Source organism: Hylobates moloch, unplaced genomic scaffold (genome assembly GCF_009828535.3).
Source record: "Hylobates moloch isolate HMO894 unplaced genomic scaffold, HMol_V3 SCAFFOLD_16, whole genome shotgun sequence".
NCBI lineage: Eukaryota > Metazoa > Chordata > Mammalia > Primates > Hylobatidae > Hylobates > Hylobates moloch.
The window spans coordinates 72,336,006-72,352,790 of NW_026652291.1; the positions used below are offsets into that span (position 1 = coordinate 72,336,006).

General features: G+C 35.2%; 1 protein-coding gene across 3 annotated transcripts in view; it reads right to left on the reverse strand.

The window, feature by feature from the left end:
* RALGAPA1 (Ral GTPase activating protein catalytic subunit alpha 1) overlaps positions 1-16,785 on the reverse strand; it is a 286,431-nt gene that overhangs the window by 8,598 nt on the left and 261,048 nt on the right. For all 3 annotated transcript variants that reach the window (XM_058429656.1, XM_032134679.2, XM_032134668.3), the window contains one exon: positions 2,046-2,170. In XM_058429656.1, the coding sequence (XP_058285639.1) occupies positions 2,046-2,170 (125 nt within the window). The remainder of the gene's footprint in view (positions 1-2,045; positions 2,171-16,785) is intronic.

Genomic DNA, 16,785 nt, shown 5'->3' on the forward strand with positions numbered 1-16,785 from the left:
GCAAAAACACCCTTTTGAAAATTAGAGTGCATATTAAAATTAGAGGATGGTTCTTAAATGCAGTGACAACTCTTAAAAATTAACTGAAAAAAATTTGTAGCACAATATTAGGTTTATGTTCAAATTCACATTTTTACTACTATTTAGACAATCGTAAGTGTTATTTTAAACAACTTACACAATAATTTTGTAAGACACATTAAAAATGAAGCCAACAGAACCTTGACTTGGCTGCTGTAGCATGCTTTAATGTCTCAGAAGTGAGATACTACTCACTTCCATAATACCTGGCCAAATGTGCAGGATAACATGCAAAATATGGGGAGAACATTAAGATGACAAATATGAAAGAGTACAGCTGGTAAACAATGACACATGAGAACTGAACAGCCTTTATCAATCTAAGGGGGAAAGTTAGTCCAAGTGTGGTTCTATTATCAATATTTTTCACTTGTGAAATTTATGGCTTGACTATAGGATACACAAGTGTTATTCATATCTCTTTTAATATAATCTGACATTTTATCATTCTCCATTATTAAACAAGAAAATTGCCAGATATACTTAGTTATTTTGCTGTTCATTAATTTAATATTTCTCTTTTACCATCTTTTTTAATGCCAAACTGAGTAATTTTGGATAGTGTCAATCCATTAAAGTGAATCTTAGACTTTTTATCTCTTTCAAAAGATTAAACCTGGTCTAATACGTTTTTGTCTTTGCTAGGTCTTTTATACTGTCTGAAAGGGATCTAAATTTTTTGTAAAATTATTTTTCTAATGGCAATTTAATGATGACAGGAATGGAAGCTTTAATTTCACTAACTAAATCTCAATTGAGAATTACAGTAACTTTTTCCAAATAAATTAGGCTAGAAAAGAAGTGTTGTGCCTTTTGAATTTATTTAATATAAAGAAAACTTATTTAATATAAAGATAATTTGAAGGTTTACTATGATAAACTTCAAGCATATTATGTTCTCTTTTCCTGCTTCCCTTGAATACCATTACAACAGTCATCTTTGTATTTCAGGTGCCTAGTGAAGTGCAAGGCACACAGAGAGTTATCATTTGATGAGTTAGGATATCCAATAACAATGCAACACATCACAAAATACAAAGACACACTACTTCAGTTCAATAATACTACTTTTTCATGCTGAGAAACAGAAAAAAAAGGTCAATATAGCAAGGTGTAACTAATTTCAACCAAGGGATTCTATTATTAGTTATTTTTATCCCCAAACCATGTTAGTGTTTCATGCAGACCTGGGTTAGTCAGTATAGTACTGGAAAAAATTTAGTGACAATTTCTGAAATGTTTAGTATGAACCAGACAGTGTTAAGTTTACTTATTGTTTAAGTTACAAGCTTAGAGCCTGCTAATTTTGAAAAAAGGAAATGGGAGAAGAACAGAGGGTGTTTTGGTTGACACTTTGTCTTACCTTCAGATAAACAGAACTGATATTTAATGATCTAAAGAGGGAAAATAAATGAAACAATCATAAGGAGTGCAAGATATTACAGAATAGGAAGGCCACGAGTCATTTATTTTCTTACTGATTTCTTCAAAATTAATCATAAAATGCAGTACCCTCTTACAATCTTTAATTATTATAACATAAATTACAATATTAAGTACTTCTAAATCTAGACCAGTTATTTTAGCTTTATCTGTAAAATCAGAGATGATGGGGTGATATTCTTGGCCACAAAATTTGATCCTCTAAAGTTCAGAGTGCATGCTTAACTTGTATTTCTCTTGCAGATACTTCAGAAATGATTCCAGAAGATGTAAGAGTCATTGAATATTAGCTCAGATAAAATGTGGTACACGTACTTTTATGAAGACTGTTGACTTTTAAGGAATTGCATTTAGGTAAAAGAAACCATAAATCAAATTTATAGGCCAAATTCAAATATTAAATAGTGATAAAAATTTCATATTTCAATGATTAGAATTTTTTTCAAGCAAGTTTTTAGAACAAAAGGGTACTGCATTTCAAGTTCCAATAACAAGTAACTAATACTCGCTTTTAATCTTACCGGCATCAGATGGTAAATGGTGGTAGGGAGCTGGAGAAAAAACCTGTGCTGCAAAATCTTCAAATGTTGTTGGTTCTAAGTGGTGCTGGACAATTGTTTGCAGGTATCGTGCTCTCTCCTCATAGCTGATTTCCTTTGGTTAAGGATAAACTTAAGTGCGGCTTATACTGGAAAAAAAATCTTATCAAAAAGGACTGCTATGATTGCTAAGCCATTACTTCTTAATAGAATTATTCACTAATTATTCTTATATATCATTAACAGTATGGCTTTTTAAAGTGCAAAAATATAGTTTTTAATGTATGTTTACTCTTCATGATCCCACTATAAATGACAACTTAACAGGGAGACATTTATTAGATAATAATTACAATAATACTAAACTGCTGAAATGAAGGAAGTTAACAGTTTACTTGAGAAAGGATTCAATTTCTATCAGGAGTCTAGGCTGAAATTTATATCAGCCTAGGTTCATCTTATCTTGTTAATCAGCTTCCATCTGCAGATTTACTCTCAAAAGCCATGCAAGAAACATTGTAATGTTCCTTAAGATACTATGTCCAAAATTCTGTTTTTCATTTGTAAAGATTTATTGTGAAAAATTCCTACATATCTTCTTCTTTTTCTAAAATCCCTGCATTTTCTCAACAATTGTTCTCATTTTGAATGGAAGACTACTGTTGCTGTAATCCTCGAATAACTCCATGTGGTTAAGATAAATACATAGCTGAATCTGTATGCCGGGAAAACATACCTAGTCAATTATAACACTGAAACAAGCAGGAATATTTGCAAAGAGTCCACAGGACTCCTAAATACTAACAAAGCATCTCCAGGGCACTGACACTAACAGAAAAATACTGTAGTTCCCTTTCACCACATTTTCTTCTCTGATATTATTGACAAGCAACCAGTACCTTGAAGTGTTGTTGCTTTTGAACAACCCACTCCAGGCTTCCTGTTTCAGCAGGCCTGATTGTGCTGTTAGCACAGAGAGGGCGAGAAAGAGAGAGAATATTTCTGTTGTTCACGAAAGCAACTATGGAAATGGCTGTCAAAATGTAGAGCAGCAGGCAGCAACATACAATTATCAGGAAAAACTCACATGCTGACTTCATGTCGTATAGTTCCTGAACTGAGAAATCAGTTAACCTTTCTTTTAAAACTTTTAAAAGTTTCCCTGTGGTACTCAGTGTGCTATGTTGACAGGCTTTACATAAGACATTTAAATAAGGATAACAAAAATTTGTCTACTGGTTCTTCTTTTTTTCCACTGAATTTTTCCCCAAAGTCCACTTTAATATTTTCCCTCAAAATTCCTTTTTAAAAAATGCAATTTAATTATTATATAGTTCTAAAATTCTAGAAATTGTAGACTAAGCCTACAAGACCCAAAAAAATAATTTGAGAGGAAGATAATTTTAAATAATTCAATGGGAGATACCATGGCCAGTTAGTTATATTTACAAGTTCACTGAGTAAGAAGAGAAAAAAAAAGTATGAGTTAAAGGCAAGACTACATTCATTATGCACTTGACTTTGATTGTCGTTATCTTTTGCTAAGTGGCTTTCATATTACAATTTATCTGCTTCTATTACAATTTATCTTATGTATCAAATATTAAAATAACCTTGAATCCCAATTCCTGGCAATCTATTACTTTCCATTCTGTACACTGGGGGTGAACTTCAAAAGAATTTTACTTTTGAGGTGGGAAGCAACAGGACAAGATGCATATTAAAGTGATCAGCATCAAGGATTTTACATGAGGATAATATGGACATTTTTGAGTCTTAACATAAACAAGTAATATAGCACACTTTTAAAGGGGGATATGGTTATAAATGGAAGAGGATGAAACTGATGGTACAATCTAAATAATACCACATATCTCACAACTTGTTGGAAAGTACTTTTTTCATTGGGGGAGATTCACAGCTGCCGAATTTTCTGCAGTTAATAGAGTCCTTTGATTCACAGCAGTGCCCCTTGTACAAAAAATACTGGCCTTTGTGTATTACCAGAAACTAATTTTCTATTTGGCTGAAAAGGGAAAAATGGGGTTATTGCTTCTCCCTCCTACAGAGCTTTTCATTATGCCTGATGCACTCAACTTCTAAGCTCTTCTGAGAAAAAAAATAACTGAAGAGGCAAGAGGTAGAAAAATGAGCTTGTTAGCACATTAGAAGTGAAGTATCTTGGTGGGCCCTAGAAATTCCCAGTGGTGTGTTAACTTATCACTCTATGCATGCTGGCACTGATAGTCTTCCAATTGATCACTCTCTTTTCGCACCAAAGGTGCTGCCAGGAAGCAAAGGCTGAAGGCCCACAGGAGAACAGTCTGCTATCAAAACAAGCTGTTTTTAAAAGTCTGCTTGAATGGGTAAAACGCTTCATGAAAAAAGTAGGGTGGAGACACCTACCTGCTTTTAAAAATGTTCTACTTTCAGACGGCCTATAAATGAAATATTTTACGTTATATTTAGAGTTTATATAAAAATTAGGCAGAAAGAAAGCAAATGTTAATATTTCTAAAGCAGGGAGGATATTTCCAATGTAGTAAATTCATCGAAGCAAGAAAATGATTATCTAGCTAAAATACATTTTGCAGACTAATTCTACTTCCTTATACAAAGAGGCTTATAAAATGGAAAAAACCCTAATACACAGCTGCACAAAAACTAAAATTATCCAGATATAACATATTCATTTTGTATAAAAAATATATTTAATAAATTTACAATAAATTAAATAAATTTCATTAATGAAAACAATGCTTTCTAAAATTATTTTAAAAGTTCAAGTCAGGGTGGCAGAGTGAAGGGAAGCAATCATTAACGGTTGAATTTAAATGAAAAAACTACAGTGCTCATCACTTATTAGGTAAGTTTCCTTTTTGGGGGGTCATCTTCAGGAAACACTGTTAGCTTGGTAAAATAATTGTATCTAAGGTAAATCACCTCCTAAAAGCTAAATGATCTTTATAAGTTTCCCAGTTTGACGTAGCCAAATAAATAAATAACATGAAAACAGGCCAACCCAATCTACAGGACTTACATCTCCCCCACCCCGCCGCTTTTTTTAATTTCTGAAAACATGTATTAAGGAAATATAATAAACTCTAAGCACTTAAACCACAGTTCTGTGTCCACAACAAGGTGCTTTTTGTGATTGAGATGATTAAAGTTCCAAACAGTGCTGTTAGAATCTGCAATTGTAATCATCCAAAGCAGTTAATTCCTATATCTCATTATAATAGGTTAGACACTTACTCCATAAAAGGCATCTCTCTAGGGAAGAGTTATTAGTACATATACATTGAGTGGCACACAAACTCCACAGCTGGCAACAACAGGACAACTCAAGCTATCGTTTTATATAGCCAGTGCATGTTGCCATTGGCATTGAAATTAAAAAACTGAAATGGGTAAGATGATAAAAAGGTGAAGGTAAACAAAAAAATTCAGAACAAAAATTTAAAGTACAAATCTAAGTTGAAGCAAGCAGATTTTGGTTGTAAATTTAAAACAACTCAAGCCAAAATTAGCTAATAAAAACCATTCGATGAGGGAGACTTTTAGCTAGCAGAAATCTTTAATACAGAACTAGCCAATCAAAAAGAAAACACACAGGTGCTGCAATCACAGCAATATAATTATCTACTAATCCTCCTTCCGCTTTCTACAAAAGGAAAAAAGGGGGGAAGGAATATTACTATTCTAAAAATAAGGGAACAAAACGTCTATAGCGTAAAGAAACAATTTAAATATAATCTGTAATTCATTAATATTAAGTTAACATCATTACATATTTTAAATTATTACTCTTGATTTTAGGCTTCAAGACCAGCTATTAAGAAGCTGGGCTCAGGCCGGGCACGGTGGCTCACGCTTGTAATCCCGGCACTTTGGGAGGCCGAGGCGGGCGGATCACGAGGCCAGGAGATCGAGACCACGGTGAAACCCCGTCTCTACTAAAAATACAAAAAATTAGCCTGGCGTGGTGGCGGGCGCCTGTAGTCCCAGCTACTCGGAAAGGCTGAGGCAGGAGAATGGCGTGAACCTGGGAGGCAGAGCTTGCAGTGAGCCGAGATCGCGCCACTGCACTCCAGCCTGGGCGACAGAGCGAGACTCCGTCTCCAAAAAAAAAAAAAAAAAAAAGAAGCTGGGTTCAATTTCAGACTGATCCTGGAAAGATAAGCATAAATTTTCTGTGCCATAATTTATCTGTATGTTAAATGAGGATACATCTGTAAGTTAAATGGGGATGCCATCACCTGCTAACTTCATAGGGTGTTGAAGATAAAGGATACAAATACGGGGTAACACAAAAGTGCCCTGACACCTGTCCTGAAATAGTTTCTTTTGACCTTTGGCTCACATCTTTGTAAACAGCAGGTGCTGTCTCTAGGAGGACAATTTTTGATGTCAGTTTAAGAAATATACCTGTATTCATGTGCAAGAACTCTTTGATAATACTACTAATATTTCTTGTTTGTGGCACGTACAGAGAGAGGGAATTCTGACTTATTCTGATGCAAGGAAACTGATTTCTCATGGAGGAAAAAGACAAAAGATACTGCAGAAGGTTACGCAGTATCAAGTATTTCAACTTTATTAACACATAGAAGAATAGATAAAGGTAGATTTGGTTTTAAAGAAGCAACACCTTTCATTCTCCACAATAATTTTATTAATCTGGTAATTCTGAACTGCTTGTAGTGTTAGAAAAGGGAAAGCTTTCAGTTTTGTAATTCCATGGCACAACCAGTAGGCTGTATAAACATTCAGTTCAAATCTAATTTGTGACTAGTCTGAAAAAAATGGAAATGTGTGTGTGTGTATATATATGTGTGTATACATATGTTATACACAAGAATGAATGTAAGGTATAATTTTCACAAAAGGAATTATAAAAATTAAAACTTGTAAGCAGATATCAAAGATCTCTATAATTGCTTATTTTCCTCTTAAGTTCAGGTTTCATGTTTTATTTCCTAAACAAGAAAAAAAGATTGGCTTATTTTAAAATAAAGGCAAGTATAAAGTGTTTATATCTGTGCTCAGTGGCATAGTCTCAGGGATTTAAGGCCCGTTCTGAAATTCTTAATTTAGTAAGCACTTCCCTACACTCATATATTTCTATAGCTTCTTTGTGGTTTCAGCACTTAGGAATTTTATCTCCCTTCTCTAGACAGAAGATTCCAAAAATAGTAAGCACAGGAAGAGGGAGTATTCCAATAATTACTTAGAAATGTTGCCTACTGATTCAAAAAAATTTTTTGGCGAGTACAACTTAAATCATATTTGAGTTGTAACTTAAAGTAGCTGAAATCTGAGTACTACTTAAGTTGACCAGATTAAATTATTCAATACTCATAAAGTTTGTAAGGTTGGTAGCCTGAAATTGGCTATGGTGTTTCCACATCATACATCTTGAAGACTGCTGCAAAAACACCCACCTGCCAGGCCCCCTTTAGAGAGCTCTTTCCTTAGGCTTGTTCTTCTACTAAATACACTTTCTTAAGAAATAGTTTTTGTACCTGATTCTTGGGGGCAGATTTGGTGGTTCTTCAATGTTACTTCTTCACTTCAGAGACTACTAATCCAGCTATTCTACTTATGTTATTGAAATTTTAATGATCCATTTTGTGGTTACAGACTAGTGGTGAGACCAATGCCATGGGGACAGAGACCTTGTCTTCTTATCTTTATCTCTTCAACACCCAACACAGGGCCCGGTAGTATTCAACGACTGTTTACAACTTCTAGAAGGAATGCATAAAGTTGGTTTGATAGTAGATTAGGAGATGTCTGTTATGCTGACAGCCCCTTTCCTCTAATTCCCATATGGCTCCGTAAAGGCAAACCTTTTTGGGGGAAATATAGTTGGAACTTTCCTAGAACTGGATTTAGAGTTTGAATCTTTCTTGTGAGAAAGATTTTGGTTCTACCATGCCCCTTGATCTTGCTGGCCCTCTCTGGAACCAAAAAAAGGTAAATAAAGCACAATGTATAAAAATGTAAAGTATTACATTAAGAGAAAAGAAAACTGATAATTGCTTCTCTAAATCCTCATAATCTTAAATAAAGATTTTTTCTTTAGGCAATGTAATTATAACTCATAATTTAGCATTGAAATAAACATTTCCCCCATTGGTTGTGATAATTGTTTAAATTTTTTTCATAAATTCTACAATGGCATGAGACAATGATATTTAGTTGCACTAATTCTATTTGCTTAAGTGGCCATTTATAGAGAAGGGAAAAAAGGGAAGAATGAGAAAATCTTTACAGGGAAAATTAAATGAAGGGTAATTTCAAATCATTTTAGGCAGATTTCCAAAACTGCTCTGTATACCATAAGAATAGAAGTAATAATACCCTTGAAAAATAACACTTGAAAAATGTTAAATATTTAGGTTTTTAAAAAGACCACCTTGAAAGAGGTTATCCCAAGACAAGGCATCATTTATTGAGAATATTTAGGACAGTTTGAACTAGAGGAAGGATACATCCATCAACATTACTTTCAGGAAGCTTGGTAAAATTAGTTTATTTTACTAATGTTTATAGGCAGCAATAAGGCTTGCCTGAATGGAGAGTACAGAGATTTGCTTGGATAAACAAAGCTGCTGATGGATAGAGCTGGGACTAGAATCTCGGTCTTTTAATTAATAGTCCAATGCTCTCTCTACCTCCAATCTCAATGACCTGGGTGTTGTGTGGTGAAAAAGCAAAGGTATATTAGGCCTTTTAGTTATGTCAAAATAATGAATATTAGCTTAAATTCTAAGACTGGCAATTTTTGAAAGATGTTTGTTTACATATTAGTAGAGTAAAATACTGTTTGCTATACTATAGTTTACTATACATTAGTGACTATACTACAGTAAAACCCCTTGCATGTTCTAAAATAAAAATTTGAAAACAAACCACATTTGGCACTTCAGTTTTAAAAGGCCTTGAAATATCTTTAAACATTCTGAAGCAGTATCATTACACAGGGTCTTGAAAAAAGAATGAAAAATAAGAATTTTATTGAGACATAGCATATGGGTAGATATATTTTGCAAGTACATGTCAAGGATCTCATGGTTATTATCAGTAGTAAAGTAGCAAATTTTCCAAAATACACAGGGTAATTAGTATCTCATGGACTAATATACACTGTTCATTTATAAGATGAAAGCAAACTATACTGCTTACCTTATAAAGCAAGATCTGATAAATTAAGATCTGGCAGAGGGAAAGATATTCCATTTCTTTCCTACTGTAACTAATTTCTTCCAGAAACATGCAGTCTAGTTCACATGTAGTAAAAAATAAAATTCCCCTAAACAAATTGCATGAATCTTGTTATTAATATTGCTTATACTATGTTAATAAAAATTCTTCTGAAAGTCTGCAACAGGTTATGATAATTTATTGTCTATTTTTATGATGCCTTATATTCATGAAATTCTTTAGTAGTTGATACTATCTACACCATGAAGGAAAAGCTGTGATTTGTCAGAGCAGACAAAGCTGGGCTTTAATCCATCCTTTTAACCATATTGCCAAGTCTATATTGTTTTCACTGCGTCTCAATTAGGAGACAGGCAGGACACCTGGTACTTCTTTATCTAAGTCCCATGGGCTGCCAGATGACTCAAAATCCATAACAGGTGCTAAGGCAGTGCGAGGATAGCCCTATTATTGAAAGCTGGAGTTGAATAAAATTTGGACCACATATAATTGCTCATAAATCAGTCAATTACTAAATGAAAACATTAAGTAAAAAGTTGATAAGCCCAATTCCACCAAAGTTTGTGTAAATACATTTAAAAAGATTAACCTTAAATAAATAGGCTTAAAAATTTAAACCTACCTAAAGGCTCTGAAAATCCTTCCTGATTTAATAATCCAATAATCATTGGTGGGTTTCAAAAAGCACTAATATGATTATCCAATATGTATGTATGTATGTATGTATGTGTGTGTGTGTGTGTGTGTGTGTGTGTGTATTCTACTTTCATGAAAGTTGTATGAAGCAAAACAAAAACTAGGTTATCTGGATTTCAAATTTAGTGAAATTATAATGTCCTCTCATTTAATGAAATTATAATGTCCTCTCATTCTTGGAAAGATCTACTTGGACCCTATCAGAAGACTGCAAAAAGGAAAAAAAAAAAAACCCAAATAAGTGAAATTTTACAGTGTACAATTACTTAAGTGTTATCTCTACTTAAATGTGCACTAATTTAATTAAGATTTTATTTAAGTGCTATAATTATTGGGAATACAAAAAAGTGATTTTATTATCATAGTAAGTAGAAACAAAGTACAGTAAACTGTCATTTAAGACAGTGTCATAGAATCTATGATAAGCAGTACATTGGCTTAAACTAATGCACTATATGCCCCCAGGGAATGATAGGCGTAGACACTGGACTTTAACATCAAAATCTATCCATTAATCTTGACTTAAATACAATCTATTCTGCAGTAAAAGGAAGAATGGGCATTCAATGAATTACTGTTTTTGAAATACTGCACTGGTGCCCATTTACTAAAATTACTTAAGAGAACACAGGATATGGAATACTAGTAAATTTTACAGATTTACTGATTTTACAAAACATGCACTTGAATTTCCCCAAATCTAGCAAGAGAATCCCATTAAAAAAATTTACAGATTTAAAAGGTTTCTTAAAATATCTCTTCCTTATCCTATTTAAGAACATGCTGCATAAATTATAATACTGCAATATAATTTACTCAACTTCTTTTCAGCTGAAAAGAAAGAATCATCTATGGGGTCAGAATCCCTGGAATCTGAAAATAAGCATTAATTCTTTTTTTCAGGTTGTAGATCATTGTTTCTTTGCAACAGAACTACCCAACTGCTTGCTGATAAAGCTGACTAGAAGAAAACAGAAAGGCCAAGAGGAGTGTTTATATAAATATCAGGGCATACAATATTTCATAAAAAGGAAACAACCCTCACATTAAAAAAAATCCAACCAGAGGGAATTCAATGAGTGAGATAATCATACACGACTGAAATAGTTATGAGCTACTCATTTAAATGATAAATCTGGCATTTAACCTTAAGATGTGCTGACTAATTTATCTTTAGTGGATTATTTTAGCACTTGTGTTATGCAGAAAGTTAATTTACGTTTCTATACTAATATCGTTTATATGTATTCAGATGGTATTTGGGAATCCTAAAAAGCAAAGTGTAAATTAAACCAAATTTATAACCTTATCTGACATGTGAATTGTGATGATTTTATCCACTTCACCTCAATTAAATTCTTATGAAGATAAAAAATTCCTTATTTTCATCTAATTAAAAAAAAGGCAAAACTGACTTTTGCTCTGCAATAATCTGATGGGCTAAAAACTGATAATAGCATGTTAACAAGGAATTACTATAGGTGGTTGCTTATATTCATTTGCCTTCTTTTTTGATAGTAGTTACATGCTAAATAAAAGTCAACATTCTTATCAAGAGAGTAAGTAAATGTAGAAACATCAGTTCTGCAACAGCTATTTTTGCTTCTTCTCTTTTCTGAACAGCAATTAGTAAAGCAACCCCTTCCCCTCCTCCCTAGTGCTGTCAAGCTGTTCAGAGCAGTTTGCAACTCGACAATGGTACCATTGTGAATGCTCTCTGGGCTTCCTTCCCACAGAGAGTTAAATGGGCAGTTCCTGCTGCCCATGATTGGTGTCCAGTGAAATAATACTCAAGAGCCAGGTTTTATCAGCTTCACGCCAAAGAAGTGAAGCCAGGGAACCCAAGCCTTCATATCATACTGGACCATATGCCAACCCTGATGGCCCCAAAGGTTTATCACTAAGAATCAGGATCCATCATGTCCCTTGTGAAATTTCACTTCACATACCTTATGTGAAATGCAAAGCTTCACTAAAAACTGAACCTTCTTTACAATTGGCATGAACAGATGGATGGTAACAGTGGTTTGGCAAGCAAAAGTTAAGATTTAAATAGGCTCTATTCTAGCATTTGAGAGGAAGAGCAGTTAGAAGAAAATGGATAGATTTGCGACCCATAGTTTAATTTTAATTCAATTATTATTAAAAATTTAGTATCAAAAGGCCTATGTTTAGTCAATGAAAAGAATGAATGAAAACCACTTCAATTCCTACGTCAAATACGTTTAAAGACTAATTTCTGCTTTACATCCTTTTTTCTTTGCTCTTTGAAATCCCGAAATAGCATCTGAATCTACAGTTATTTTCATATTTAAACAAAGAGTAGAATAAAACTCGTACATTATGTAGTAGGTGTGGTGAACAATAATGTGAGTGGAGCGGTGCACAGTCATCACTAACTGCAACATCATAGGGTTTTAATACAGAAAAAAAAAAATCCCTATTCCAGCACAGGTGAGAAGTTGATAAAGATAGAAGCAAACTTCAAGTTTGGTTGTTTTTAGGGAATACTGTACTTTGTCCATGCCCTGATGGAGTTCTCTTTCTTCTCGTGCACTGTGATATGACCCAATTGTCCAGATTGGCATATGTGGACCATACTGTTACACTCAATTTGACAAAACAGATAAGATGGTGGTAATGCTCTCTTTCGGTATTTTTGTCATTGTTGCCATGAAGCCAATGTATTATAAGACTAGGACAAAAGTACTTTATTCATCAATAACGTGTAAAAGTGTAATAATGTGTAAAAACTCAATAATTGTATAAAAGTATCTCATAGGAAAAGTGTAAAGGATTGTGCAAGAATGAAGAGTCTATCATGAGTCTATCATAAGAAATATGAAAATCTCAGATGCTCTTTTAAAAATGATACATATGTATAAATATTATCTAACACTTAGAGACCTTCTTAGTCTCACTGAGAAAATGCACTACTGGCTATTAGCCTGGCAATTATTGCTCAACTAATTATCATAAAAAAGACTTTATGAAAATAATGATCAATAAACATTTTGGAAAGGCTTTGCTAGAAAATGAAAAATAAGAAATTCAAGCTGTAATTGTTTTGCTAGTCAACAGGTAAAAAACACAGAAAAGCAGAAGGAACTGTACCTTAGACACTGGCTGCCATAAAACAATCAGTAGCATTAGAAAACCACATTCATGTTTATTTTCTTTCTGCTTGACTGTATTATCTAGTTTTGAACTACTTCTTGATCTTTATCTGCCACTGCTCTTCCCTTTATATCATCCAGCAGTACTGAACACCTTTTATCTCTTGACCATATCACATGCCTCCATGCCCACTTCTTACCCCTAAAAAATTCTTCCCTGGCCGTATCTGCCTAGAAAAGATCCATGTGTCTTTGAAATATTAGCAGAATTCTTCCATAGTAAAGCCATTCCTCTAATTTCCATCCCATCCTCTCACCCTACTATCCTCTCCCACTTCAAATTAATCACCTTTACCATCCTACTTGGTCTATATCACTATTGCTGAATGATCCCAAATTGCTTAAGTTTATCATTAGTGCATTAAATTCTTGGTAGAAGATACAAATTGAAAATATCTCTAGAATTAAAACAATGTTAACAGAAATAGAAGTCAGCCATGTACTGAAGTCATTTTTGTGAGCTCCCACAGTTTAACTGTAAGTAATTATTGGTCAATATTAGCAAAACCTTAAAGACTCTCTCTAGAGACCATTAAGAGACAATGCTATTTTCAGACAGAATAAACTTTGTTTACTATTATCACAAAGTTATTACATATCAGAGATTCACAATTATTGCTTTTTGAAAGGACAAGGATTTGCTAGACCAAAACTACCATCTTTAAAGGTATGCAGTACCTTTGAAATACAGTAATATCAGCAGGGCGCGGTGGCTCACACCTGTAATCCCAGCACTTTGGGAGGCCAAAGCAGATGGATCACGAGGTCAGAAGTTTGCGACCAGCCTGGCCAACATGGTGAAACCCTGTCACTACTAAAAATACAAAATTAGCTGGGCGTGGTGGCAGGCACCTGTAATCCCAGCTACTTGGGAGGCTGAGGCAGAAGGATTGCTTGAAACTGGAAGGTGGAGGTTGCAGTGAGCCGAGACAGCGCCACTGCACTCCAGCCTGGGGGAAAGAGCAAAACTCTGTCTCCACAAAAAAAAAAAAAAAAAATACAGTAACATCATCAACAGGCATATACTGCCATTTTTGAAAAGAATAGCTAAATAAATTAAAACTGACATAATCAAAAATATATTAGAGTCACTGTAGAAGTGTGGAACATATATGGGGCCCCTGTTTAAATAATTACTCTGTATACACATACTACAAAGACTACAAGTCTTGGCAGCAAAATCCATGACAAGGGGATGTGTAAGCACAGCAAAAAATTCTTTAATTGTAATGTCATGTCTTTAATACAGGATTTTTTTTTTTTTTTTTTTTTGGAGACAGAGTCTTACTCTGTTGCCCAGGCTGGAGTGCAGTGGCGCAATCTGGGCTCACTGCAACCTCTGGGTTCAAGCAATTCTCATGCCTCAAGCCTCCTGAGTAGCTGCGATTACAGGCGTGTGCCATCATGCCTGGCTAATTTTTTGTATTTTTAGTAGAGACAGGGTTTCACTATATAGCCCAGGCTTGTCTTGAACTCCTGGCCTCAAGTGATCTGCCCGCCTTGACCTCCCAAAGTGCTGGTATTACAGGTGTGAGCCACCGCAGCTGGCTGAATACAGGAGATTTAAATCCTTCAATTATGGAGCAGATTGTTAGGTAAAGAAGAATGTTTGTCTGCTCTTGGAGAGATCCCACTACAATGGTTAGTACCAGTAGCACAATGGCTGTGAGCTTTTCAAAGACCGCCAAACCTGGATCACTCAGCTGGTGAGACATTTTATTTGAAGAATTATCTTCTCTTCTTTTGAAGAGAATGACCATAATTATATATCTTAGTTAAAAATCAATTTGACTTAACAACTAATCAATTTGTCCATGATATTTAAGACCTTTGTAGAAAGCATGAAGAACAAATGGCACAAAATTTTGAGAGCTCCTAATGGACTCACTAACATAGGTGGTACAAATGTTAAAGCAGCAAAATTGGAAACCTCATCAGCATCTAGACTCCCATTGCTTCCCCTTACTGCTCTCCTGTTGCTACCACTTTCCTTGCCTTACAGCAGGAAGTGTGAGCCTTCAGGGCTCAGCCTCATGCTGCCTTCTTCTTGGAGGGGACACCAAGATGTATCCTCCCCAAGCCATCTGCCACTGCCATCAAGTCAGAGATGTCTTAGCTCATTTTTCTCCCTAAGAGATCTCCCAACCCCAAATGAAGTGAAAACCCTCATTAATGAATGATGTCTGAAAAATTATCTTCAGTAAACTATAATGGCCTCTAATAAAAATACACTACTGATTAAGTAGTCAAAATAAAAAACCCTTGTATGTGTGTTAGCCTGGCTTATTCATGTATCAGAGGCAATTTTCACCGATCCTAGGTTTCCTCTTCTTACCTACCCAGCAAACTCTTAAGAGTTGTAGCCTAGTCTAATACACATCATCCATGGCCGGGCATAGTGGCTCAGGCCTCTAATCCCAGCACTTTGGGAGGCCGAGCTGGGCGGGCCACGAGGTCAGGAGATCGAGACCATCCTGGCTAACTCGGTGAAACCCCGTCTCTACTAAAAATACAAAAAATTAGCTGGGCGTGGTGGCGCGCGCCTGTAATCCCAGCTACTCGGGAGGCTGAGGCAGGAGAACTGCTTGAACCCAGGAGGTGGAGCTTGCAGTGAGCTAAGATAGCACCACTGCACTCCAGCCTCGGCAATGGAGGGAACCCCTTTCAAAAAAAAAAAAAAAAAAAAAAGAATCCATGCTAAATCTAAACTTCAAAAATATAGATAATAAATACATCCACTTTGTTCAAATTAGAATAAATTGCTAGCCATCTACCATAGGCTAGGCACTGTGCTGGAAGTTAGTGAAACAAGGAGGGTAAGTAAGACTTGCTAACATATACACACACAGTAAGTACTATAACAAAATGTTTTGAGGCAGTGTAAACAATAGTTTTGCATAGTAAAGGAGGTTTTTTTTTTTAAAAAAAAGGATATTTCGGTCATGAATAATAAGTATGTTAGGTAGAAAAAGTAGAGATGGGCATTATTGGGGTAACAACATGGGCCTGAAAAAGAAGAGCATTCAGGGATAATGAATATGACTTAGCTGGACACATAACGTGCCCTGGGCGTCAGTGTGGTAGGAGATGAGGGTAAAGATGGGGGATGGAGCTGGGGAGGAGTACAGGTAAATTTGACAAAACTGCATTGAGAAATATAAGGGTAGGGAGGGTAAGGTAAAAATAATCGCTTCCAGGTCATCAAGAAATTTAGACTTGTTTCAATAAGCAGTTAAGAGCCATCATCAGTCTTTTAGTATACAGATGTTTCTTGACTTACGATGGGCTTACATTCCAAAATACTCATCATAAATTGAAAATGCATTTAACATACCTAACTTACTGAACATTATAACTCATCCGAGTTATAAGGAATATAACCTTATAGCCCACTTTAAATGTTGTTGGAGGCTGGGCACGGTGGCTCACACCTGTAATCCCAGCACTTTGGGAGGCCGAGACGGGCAGATCACGAGGTCAGGAGACCGAGACCACGGTGAAACCCTGTCTCTACTAAAAATACAAAAAATTAGCCGGGCGTGGTGGCGGGCGCCTGTAGTCCCAGCTACTTGGAGAGGCTGAGGCAGGAGAATGGCGTGAACCCGGGAGGCAGAGCTTGC